An 11,322-nucleotide genomic window follows, 5' to 3' on the forward strand; every position below is an offset into this window, starting at 1 on the left:
AAGGTCACCCATGGTGGACAGTTTTCAGCAGAGCTTCCAGACTAAGACTAGGAAGAAGGATCTGACCACCCAATTCTGAAAAATTGGCCGTGAAACCCCTAAGAATAGCAGCAGAGCATTGTCTGATATAGCACCAGAAGATGAGAGGATGGTGCAGAAAACCAGGCAGGATTCCTCTCTGCTGTCCACAGGGTCACTAGGAGTCGGAATCGACTCGATAGCACTAACGACAAAAATGGAGAAAAGGTGCTCCAAGTAGAGAGAACAGAATATGCAATGGCCCAAAGGTAAGAATGAGCGTGGAAAGTTTAGGGAATCTCCCATAGACCAGTGGGGCTGAAGTTCAGCATTCAAATGGAGGAGGGAAGAGAATGAAGCAGGAGCCAGCAGATTGAAGGCCTTGAATGTCAGCCAGGACACCTGAACACCAAGAAGTCTAGCATGACTGTTTCTCTGAGCATCTCCAGGACAGCGCAGTGAGCATGGGGATGGGGGTCTTCTCTGCAGACAAGAACCGCTGGGAGGAGCCTGGCCAGAAGCTCTACAATGTGGAGGCCACATCCTATGCCCTCTTGGCCCTGCTGAAGCTCAAAGACTTTGACTTTGTGCCTCCCGTCGTGCGCTGGCTCAACGAGCAGAGATACTACGGAGCCTCCTATGGCTCCACCCAGGCAAGTGACCCCACATCCTCCAGACACCTGCATACCTACCTCCTCTAGCCTCCGACTGGCCTGCTGGAGAAGACGCTGAGACCTAGAGAGGCAGTTCCATCCCATGAGCCAGGGTGATGGGAATGGAGTTGAGAAATCAGTTTTTTTTAGTTGTGCATCCCTCTATGGATTCTGGAATACATTCTGGATGTCCCAAGCTGGGTTCTGAGCCTCTCTTTCCCTCCAGGTGTCTAGATAATGTTCTCAGAGCCCAGGTTCAGGTGTGAGCCTCTGTCTCTCCTTGGAGGGTTCTAGACCAGGTTCTCAGTTCCACCAGGCTCCTCATCTTATCCTGTCTCACTGGTGGAATCTAGACTAGGTTCTCAGTTATTCAGGGCATTCTCTGAGCCTCTGTCTCACCTTGGTGGGTCCTAGACCCAGTTCTCATTTCCACCAGGCTCCCCATATTATGCTGTCTCACTGGAGGGTTCTAGACTAGGTTCTCAGTTATTCAGGGTATTCCCCAAGTCTCTGTCTCACCTTGGTAGCTTCTAGACTAGGTTCTCATTTCCACAAGGCTTCCTATCTTATCCTGTCTCACTGGTGGGACCTAGACTAGGTTCTCGGTTATTCAGGGCATTTTCCGAGCCTCTCTGTCCTCCTGGTGGGTTCTAGATGAGGTTCTCAGTTCCATCAGGCTCCCAGTGTTGCTTTGTATTACTGTGGGCTCAGACTTGTTTCTCAGTTATTCTGGGGCATTAAATCTTCTGTGTCTCCCTGGTGGGTTCCAGACCATGGTTTCAGGAACTTCAAGCTTCAGCAACCACAGGCTCTAGTTTGACCCCTTTCCTTGTGATAGGCTCTCAGTCACATTCTCGGTTCACTTTTGGATTCTAGATCATATGTTGAGAGTCCCCAGGCTCCAAATTTATTCGTTTTTCATGAGTGAGTTCTAGACACATTCTCAGTGCCTCCAAACCCTTGTCTTAGTCTCTTTCCCCTGAGGGGTCTAGACCACATTCTTAGTGTTGCTAGACCTTCAGTCTTACACATACGCTTTCTGGTGGATTCTAGACATATTTTCAGTGTCCCCAAGCCCTGGTCTGATCCTCTCACTCAGAGAGTTCTAGAACATGTCTCCAGTATCCAACAGCCCCCGTCTTATCCTCACCCTCTCTGCTGAGTTCTAGGCCACAGTCTCAGTGCCGCAGCTCTGATCTGAGCCTCCCCATTCCCCAGTGGGGTCTAACCACTTCCTCAGCCTCCCAGCTCACTCTTGTTCTCATGGGCTCTAGGCCACCTTCATGGTGTTCCAAGCTTTGGCCCAATACCAGAGGGATGTCCCTGACCACAAGGACCTGAACCTGGATGTTTCCATCAACCTGCCCAGCCGCAGTGCCGTGGTCAAGCACCGCATCCACTGGGAATCCGCTAGCCTCCTGCGGTCAGAAGAGGTACAGCCGCCTGTCCAAACCTTCCTTGCTGTAACCCTCCACACCAGCCAGGGTTCACCAGGAGGTGGGAGAGAGGGCAGATGACCATCACAGCCAGGGGAAGACTTGGTTCCCATCACCCTCTCTTCTCTCTCCCTACTCCCTGCAGACCAAGGAAAATGAGAAATTCACGTTAACAGCTAAAGGGAAAGGACAAGGCACCTTGTCGGTAAGAAAGAGGAACCCACACCTGCTTGGCCCCAGAGGGGCTTTCTCCTTCCCAAGTCAAGTGGACTGACACGTCGTCTTCCCTCCTGTCTTGCCAGGTAGTGACAGTGTACTATGCAAAGGTCAAAGGCAAGGTCACCTGCAAGAAGTTCGACCTCAGGGTTAAGATCCGACCAGCCCCTAAAACAGGTAAAAGGAATAAAGACCTTGTCTGTCACCTTTCTCCCACCCCCATTCTAATGTCTGCCCCACTCCTGAATCAGGTCCCGGGGATCCCCCTCATCCTTCTGTCTTCTGTATTTCTAGTCAAGAGGCCGCAGGATGCCAAGAGCACCATGGTCCTTGACATCTGTGCCAGGTAAGAGATGGGTCACTGGGGTTCATTTTGGCCATCCCTCTGTCTCTAGCAAGACCTCTTACTAATAATACCCATGGTAACTAATACTTTCCGGGATTGTGTTGTGCATCTGGTACTGTCCTAAGTACCTGCCAGGAGGTAGATAGCATGGGCAGTCCTCACTTTGCATGGCATTGTGAGACTAGCAATGACCACGTAAGCTGAGACTGTGCAAAGCAATCAATAATCAATGGGGGAGATTACCATTGTTCTATGACCTTTACAATTTTTTATCACGCATCAAAAACTCTCATACTGACAGTTATAAAGGTATAGAGAAATAAGAAGCATAGTAAGACGAGAATTTGTTGAGCACACTGTAATTTCAAACGTTAGACCATTGAGATTAAATCTAGTTTTATTTTTTTCCTTTGTAAGACACTTAGCCAAAGCACTGAGGTTTGGACAATGCCTTTTTTCTTCTCTTTGTATAACTTATGATATGGAGCAACCATCTTTTCTACGCCATAGTGAATTGTCAGCTTCCCTTCTAAGTTTGGGTCAACGTCCAACGTTTTATCCTTTGAGCTTTCAGTGTCATGATATATCTCTGAGAGTTCCTTTACTGTGAAGGTTCTCACTGGCTTCCCTTCCCCTGGGACATCTTCGTCTTTTTGTCACAATCACTTTCCTCATTTATGTCAAAGTGACAGAATATAATCTCACATAGTGACGTATATAAGATGTCCTTCACTAAGTTCCTCTGGACGCATATCTAGTCTCTCGAATGGCAGCAGGGTCAACATTCCCTCCATCTGATATTTCTTCTGTAACTCCATTTACGTTCTATTCGGATTTTACTTCAAGTATTATCGCTCTTCATTTCTTCTGCGAGCTGTACTCCCATCTCTGTTGGCCAATTCCCTCTTCAATTATCCAATTTTGTAAAGTGTCACGTGGGTTTATCACTGGGAGATAAGGAAACAACACAACTACTCACTTTGCTGTCTATTTGTGAACTGAATAATGGATGCTCAGTGACCCGTCACCTACAGATTTGAAATGAAGTAATGTGATTGGTCATTGATTGTGATGTACATCTGTTATTATGTAGTGATTGGTGGACTGAGAACTAGCAACAAGATTGGTACTTTCTGCAATTACACATGATTAATATCTGCATATTAATTTGTATATATTATTACTATATGTATATATTAATATTAATATACAAATTTCAGTGGTACTGAAATTTGAACCGTGTTGCTGGGGGACTGGTGTTATTGAACTAGATGATGAACTAGATGATGGACTTAAAAAGCAAAATTGCCTGTTATTTTATCTCAAAATAAGTTTATTCAGGAAAAGCCAAAATAATTGCAATTTGGGATATGCATGCTATGGCAAACCATAGGCAAATCTAACAAACAAAGAAGGGGAGCTGTGTTTATAGAGAGGGGGAGTAGGGAGGGGCTGTTCTAGATGAAAGTCCATTGCAAGAAAGTAACAGTTCAGGGCAGCAATGGCTTCTCATTGGCTAAGCTGCGGCTTTTCTCATTGGATGGGCTATTACCAGGTGGGGAGAGAAATCTTCCTTCAGTAGTAAAGTAATTTTATTTCCTGTCGAAGAGTCAAGAGGGTGTCTCTTCCTGTTTGGTGTAATTGACAATATGTGTTAGGATGTGAGAGTTCCCCCTACAGGCCTCCTGAATTAATTAAGATTTCTTTAATTAATTTCCACACAAAGGAATTATGCAAAATGAGACCTGACTATATTCTTGTCCTCATTTTCTAGAAGATCTGAGGCATGGAGAAGTCAAGTAACTCATCAAATGTTACACAGAGCTGGAATTTGAACCCATACAATTGGGTTCCAGGGCCTGAGCAATTAGTCACCTTAACCGTTATGCTACCTTTCCTTTACTCTCCTTGGGGGAGTGTTTCCTAAGTCTAACATCCCTCTATGATTCTAAGTGGAAACCAGAAGCTTCAGCCCCCATCAGACCTCCTTGTCCAGGCACTAACCCCTGGGGCTGAGCCCACTCTGGGACTCAACCCCTCTCTCCCTGCCCCGTCTAGGTACCTGGGAAACGAGGATGCCACTATGTCGATCCTGGATATATCCATGATGACTGGCTTCGCTCCTGACACTTGTGACCTCAAACTGGTATGAAGGTCTTGGGCTCGGGAGCTGGGATCAGTGGAAAGGAGCCTGGGGTCTGGAAGAGGCTGGAGGGAGGGAGGGGGATCCAGGAGGGATTTTTCACAAGCCCCATCCTTCCCTAGCTGAGCACTGGTGTGGACAGATATATCTCTAAGTATGAGTTGAACAAGGCCTTCTCCAACAGGAACACCCTCATCATCTACCTGGACAAGGTAAGGCTTCCACTGGGATCTTGACCCCTACCTGGCTGGCCTTCCCTTCTCCATTGGCCTTTATCTGTGGGTCAGGCCAGCCCCAAGCTAGAGGACAGGATCAGTGCTGCTGGGTGGTAGAGGAAGGAGCATATAAAACAAGGTGGTCTACCTAGTCAACGAAGTGGTCAACCCAGGTCAACAAAATGGTCAACCCAGGTCAACGATGTGGTCAACCCAGGTCAAGGAGGTGGTCGACCCAGGTTAACACACCTTCTATGAGCTTCTCACCTTCTGACCACTGATGTTCTAACCTCATTTAGCACTTCCTTCATCCAACTTATTCTCATCACAGTCTTAACCAACCACTGAAAAAGAGCCACTTTCATTAAAAAAAAAAAAGGAGAGAGAAAGGAAAGAAAAAGCGCTTACTGGAGAACAGAAGCTCCTCTTGCTCCCCAGCCCTAGTTTTTCTCTCTTCTCTTATTTTCTTTCCATCTGGCTTTCTCTGGTGCTCTTCATCTCTGACATGATTTGGGCTTCCTCCTCTCTTCTGCTTATTTGTTCCCCTTCTCCTATCCTCATATCCCCCCTGCTAACTCCTAATACCCCTAGTGCCCGTATTAGTCAGCATAATAACACTAGCTACTATAATAAAAACCCTAAGAGTATGGGTGTCTCAACACAAGAGACTTGTATTTCTCACTCAAGTAAAGTCCAATTGGTATGAGAGGTAAGGAAGCGGACTTCTGCTCCCTGAAGTCACTCAGGGATCCGTGTACTTTCTACATCTTGTGGCTCTACAATCCCTAGGACCTTGGAGTCCTCTGCTGGATCCATTATTTCCACAAGAAAAGATAATTGTGCATGATAGGACTTTTTATTAATTTTTTTGTATTTTAATTTTTGTTCTTTTTAATTTTTATATAATTTCAACCTTACAGAGAAATTGCAGGGCAGTATAAAGAAGTTTCATATACCCTTTACCCAAATTCACTAATTGATAGCATCTTCCTCCAAATATACATGTCTATCACATACACATACATATATGTTTCTTTCTTCTTTCTTTCCTTTCTTTCTTTCTCTCTTTCTTTCTTTCTTCCTTCCTTTCTCTTTATTTTTTTTCCAGCTTTATTGAGATATAACTGACATTTCACATTGTGTAAGTTTAAGGTGTACAACATAATGATTTGATATATGTCTATCTTGGGAAATGATCATGACAATAAGGTTAGTTAACACATCCATCATCTCGCATAGTTATAATGTGTGTGTGTGTGTGTGTGTGTGTGTGTGTGTGTGTGGTGGGAACTTTTAAGATCTACTCTCTTAGCAACTTTCAAATATACAATGCAGTATTGTTATCCACGGGATGATTTTATGGGCATAGATAGCAATCCATTGGCCAGAACTCAATTGCCTGGCCACACCGAACTGAAAAGGAGGTTGAGCAGAGTAATCTAGCCATAAGCGTTGGAGAAAAAGAAAATGGATTTGTTGAACTGCTCGTTAATCTTTTGGCAAAGATTCCTGCCACCACCCTCCCCACCCATTTCCCTCCTTGATCCCTCAGTTTGTCGCCCACTGCTCCAACCCCCATATCTACCCTATTTGGACTCCCTCCCATGTTGCTCCCACTGACCAACCTCCTCCTTCCCCCCAGATCTCCCACAGCCAGGAGGACTGTCTGTCCTTCAGAGTTCACCAGTACTTTAATGTGGGGCTTATCCAGCCTGGGGTGGTCAAGGTGTACTCGTATTACAACCTGGGTGAGCAGCCAACATAGGGCCCGGGGTCCAGGGGTCCCAGAGATTGGTGAGTTGGGGGCCTGGGGGTCCCAGGGATATCTGAGTTGGGGGTCTGTGGGTCCCAGGGTTGGGGACCTGGCATCTCCAGGTTTGAGGGACTGGACTTGGGAATCTGAGCCCCACAGCTGTGGTCTCTGGGGTCCTAGCTCTCTGACCCCTCCCCACCACCTCTGCCCACAGATGAGAGTTGCACCCGGTTCTACCACCCAGAGAAGGAGGACGGAATGCTGAGCAAACTCTGCCAAAAGGACATGTGCCGTTGTGCTGAGGGTGGGTGCACAGGAGCCAGGAAGGGGTGAACCATGCCCACCAGATCCCCCACCTCCACTGGGGTGACCCAAGGGGCCCCGAAAGCCCACACCCAGTGGACACTAAGAGGGATGGCCCTGGGGCTGGCCACACCCATGGGTGGTGGGCCCTGGACAAGAAGTGGGACTTAGACTATGTTCCCCACTCACCCACTCTGCAGAGAGCTGCTTCATGCACCAGGAGGATGAGAAGGTCACCCTGGATGACCGGCTGGACAAGGCCTGTGAGCCAGGAGTGGACTATGGTGAGTGAAAGGTGCAGGACACATGCATGTGTGATGGTGTGTGAGCAACAGTGTCCATGGCTGTGCTTGTGTGTCAGACTGTGTGATGGCAGGTGTGGTCGTGGTTCTGTGTCTGACTGGCTGTGAGTGTCCATGGCTGTGTGTGGCTGTGCTTCAGGCTGTGGTTGTTGCAACTGGTGTGTGTGTATGAATGTGTTGTGAGGGGCCATGATCGCATGGGGAACCATGGTTATGAAAGGACTGAGTATGTGCGAGTGTGTGAGAAGGTGGTTATGAGTGGATGTGGTTGTGTGCCTGGTTGTGTGTGTGACTGTGAGGTTGTAGTTGTGGTTATCCATGATTGTGTGAGATGGTGGTTGCAGGTGACAGTGGATGTGAGTAGTTGTTATGTATATGACTATAGTCATGGGTAGCTGTAATTGTGTTCATGGCGATTGTGTTGGTGTGTGTGACTGTAAAGTTGCAGTTGTGCATAGCCATGGTTGTGTGAGATTGTTGATAGGAGTCACTGTAGTAATGCATATGGCTATAGTTGTTGGCAGCTGTACCTGTGTGCATGGTTGTGTGTGTGACTGTGAAACTGTAGTTGTGCATAGCCATGGTTGAGATGGTGGTTGTGGGTTACGGTGGATATGATTAGCTGTCATTGCATATATGACTGTCATTGTGGGTGGCTGTAATTGCATGTGTGGTTGTTGTGTGACTTTGAGGTTAGAGTTATGTATAGCCATGATTGGGTGTGTGTGTGATTTTCACACTGTAGATGTGTATTGCTATGGTTGTATGAGACAGTGGTTGTGGGTGACAGTGGATATGAGTAGCTGTGGTTGTGTATATGAGTGTACTTGTGAGTGGCTGTAGTTGTGTGCATGGTTGTGTGTGAGACTGTACTTGTGCGTAGTCATGGTCATATGAGACAGCAATTGTAGGTGACAGTGGATAGGATTAGCTGTCATTGTGTTTATGACTGCAGTTGTGGGTGGCTGTAATTCTGTTCATGGCTATGTGTGTGACTGTGAGGTTGTACGTGTACATAGCCACAGTTGTGTGAGATTGTGGGTAGGAGTAGCTGTAGTAATGCATATGACTGTAGTTATGGGTGGCTATGTGTGAGACTGTAGTTGTACACAGTCATCGTTATATGAGATGGTGATTGTGGGTGACAGTAGATAGGAGTAGCTTTTGTGTACATGACTGTAGTTGTGGGTGGCTATAATTGAGTGCATGGTTATGTGTGTGACTGAGACTATAATTGTGCATAGCCATGGCTGTATGACACTGGCTGTTGATGACTGAATATGAGTAGCTCTTAGGTATATGGCTGTACATGTTGGTGGCTGTAATTATGTGCATGGCTGTGAGTGTGACTGTGTGTCAGATGGTTGCTGTGAGTGACTGTGATTGCATGTGACTGTCTGTGGCTGTGTAGGACATGGTGGTTGCAGGTGACAGTGGATACGAGTAGCTGTCCTTGTGTACATGACTACTGTGGGCAGCTGTAATTGTGTGCACGGCTGTGAGTATGACTGTGTAAGAGGTGGTTGTATGACTGTATATGGCTGTGTGTGTTACTGGGGGGACTGTAGCATGACTGGCTGTGATCCTGCATGTATCTACCTGGGGGGAACCATATGCCCAGGTATGCTTGCAGGTGAGGGTGCCCCAGGGGTCAGCCCTGCCCCAGACCCACACTGTCCTCCTTCCCCCCACAGTGTACAAGACCAAGCTTCTCAAGAAGGAGCTGTCGGATGACTTTGATGATTACATAATGGTCATTGAGCAGATCATCAAATCAGGTCAGTCCTGTGCTCTGTCTTCTGTCTTTCTGCCTCTTCCCCCCCAATTTTCCTCCTTCCCACCAGGTCAGCTTCCCTCTCCGTCCCCTCCAGGCTCCGATGAGGTGCAGGTTGGACAGCAGCGCAGGTTCATCAGCCACATCAAGTGCAGAGAAGCCCTGAAGCTGGAGGAGAAGAAACGCTACCTCATATGGGGCATCTCCTCTGACCTGTGGGGAGAGAAACCCAAGTGAGTGCCGGCCCTGTGCATGCATGTGGTAGCCCCCTCCTGCCCTCCCCCTGCCCCCTCCTGACCTGCCGTCCCTTCCCCCAGCATCAGCTACATCATCGGGAAGGACACCTGGGTGGAGCTGTGGCCTGAGGCCGACGAATGCCAAGACGAGGAGAACCAGAAACAGTGCCAGGACCTGGCCAACTTCACCGAGAACTTGGTCGTCTTTGGCTGCCCCAACTGAGCCCCCCATCATCGTCCCCCCAATAAAGCTTCAGTTATTTTTCACACCTCTCCCAAAGTCTGGGGGTCTTTGAGAGAGGGAAAGAGGCAGCTGGGGATCACACTCACCTGCAGCTCAGCTCCATCCTACCTGAACTGCGCTTGAGGCCCACTTCAGTCTCTCCTGTCATTCACCTGCAAGTTTGCTGGCTTCCTCACCCAAAGAGCATGTGCCGGCCTTACTGCACCTAGCCTGAAGTGCACCTGCAGCTTCCTCTGCATCTCACCTGTGCCTCAGCTCCATCTTTCCCTGAATTCTCATCTGCGTCCTCACCAGCAGCTCACTGCCCCTTCACCTGAGTTCTCACCTACTTGCCTACCTGCCTCCTTACTGCGTCCTAATCTGAATTCTTACCAGTATTCTCACCTGAAGCTTTACCTGCTCTCTCACCTGCACCCTAGACTGTATCCTCTTACATTTTTTTGCATCCTCACCTGGCCCCCAACCTACATCTTTAACTGTAAACTTAGCTGTATCTTTACCAACATTTTTACCTGTGTTCTCACCTGTCTTTCCATCTGCATCCTCACTTGTATTTTGTCTGCATCCTCATCTGGATCCTCACCTGCATCTTTACCCTCTTCCTCACCTGTTCTCATCTTCCTCCCTTATCTACAGCTCTCACTCCATTTCCTATCTCATCTACATTCCATTCACCCTCCTCCAGGCTCGCCCCACCCTCCTGGTCACCACTTCCTACATTGACCTGTGAGACTCAATGCTTCTGTAGGATCCTGTGGGGCATCTGTGCTCGGGAGGGGGCGGTAAGAGGCAGGCAAGATGATATTTCCTGCTGGAGGCCCAAGTGAGCAAGCGAGGGGAAGGCATGAGTCAGTAGTTGAAGAGGGAGTGCGGGGGCTGTTGCGGTCACAGCATCAACATAACTGTGTGGGGAGTGGTGGCAGCCACAGGCAAGGGGAGCCACTGGCTGCCAAGGGGTACTGGGGCCCCATGTGCATCTTCTGCCTCCATGTCTAGTCCCTTGAGGACTGTTGAGGGTGGGATCCAGGCTCCTAGCTCTGGATCAGGTCATCCTGTGAAAACACCCTGAGCCTAGAAGTCACTCCTGCACAGCCCCCTTCCCCTAAGACTTCCAGGTCCTGGAAACTCCCACCTCCCAAATCCAGGAATATGGGGGAAATAGAGTCACAGCCCAACCCCACTCCCTCCAGCCCCTGATTGCCAGAGACCCCTGTCTAGGGGAGACTCAACTAGACTCATCTCTCACAGGTGTCCCAGGTGACATCTGCCAGGCTCCCTGCCCTCCTCTATGTCCATCATCTCATTTCTTTTCTTGCTTACTCCTTTCTCCTGCCCTGGGACTCATTTTCTTCATTTCTTTCACACATGCAGTGTTGTTTTATTTGAGCACCTATGGTTCTAGGCTGTGAACAGCATGGACAGGATCTTATGAAACTTATGTTCCAAAGACAGCATGGAGTTGATTTCAGACAGTAAGGATTTCCAAAAAAGAATGGAGAACATGATGCCAAGCAATGGACTCATTCTGCTTGCCACAATATGAGCCAATTAATCACAAAGAGTTAAGGATCAAGAAAAGAAGTTTTAATTTGATTAGCCAGCATAATTGGGAAGATGGCAGATTAATGTCTCAAAAAGACCATCGTCAAGGATTACAGAATCTTGAGGCAGTTATACTGGGAA

The 11,322-nt window shown here is 48.0% G+C and overlaps 1 protein-coding gene across 1 annotated transcript in view; it reads left to right on the plus strand.

Moving 5' to 3' along the window:
• Positions 1–9,669, plus strand: part of LOC101394952 (complement C3-like) — a 33,182-nt gene extending 23,513 nt beyond the window's left edge. The window contains exons 28-40 of the mRNA XM_087425627.1: positions 508–671; positions 1,946–2,104; positions 2,253–2,312; positions 2,410–2,500; positions 2,618–2,669; positions 4,728–4,815; positions 4,935–5,024; positions 6,670–6,775; positions 6,995–7,084; positions 7,284–7,367; positions 9,080–9,163; positions 9,257–9,392; positions 9,477–9,669. Of these exons, the coding sequence (XP_087281753.1) occupies positions 508–671; positions 1,946–2,104; positions 2,253–2,312; positions 2,410–2,500; positions 2,618–2,669; positions 4,728–4,815; positions 4,935–5,024; positions 6,670–6,775; positions 6,995–7,084; positions 7,284–7,367; positions 9,080–9,163; positions 9,257–9,392; positions 9,477–9,618 (1,346 nt within the window). The 3' untranslated portion in view covers positions 9,619–9,669. The remainder of the gene's footprint in view (positions 1–507; positions 672–1,945; positions 2,105–2,252; positions 2,313–2,409; positions 2,501–2,617; positions 2,670–4,727; positions 4,816–4,934; positions 5,025–6,669; positions 6,776–6,994; positions 7,085–7,283; positions 7,368–9,079; positions 9,164–9,256; positions 9,393–9,476) is intronic.
• The last annotated feature ends 1,653 nt before the right edge of the window (positions 9,670–11,322 follow it).

Source organism: Ceratotherium simum, chromosome 39 (assembly GCF_057802395.1).
Source record: "Ceratotherium simum simum isolate JZ-2026a chromosome 39, ASM5780239v1, whole genome shotgun sequence".
NCBI lineage: Eukaryota > Metazoa > Chordata > Mammalia > Perissodactyla > Rhinocerotidae > Ceratotherium > Ceratotherium simum.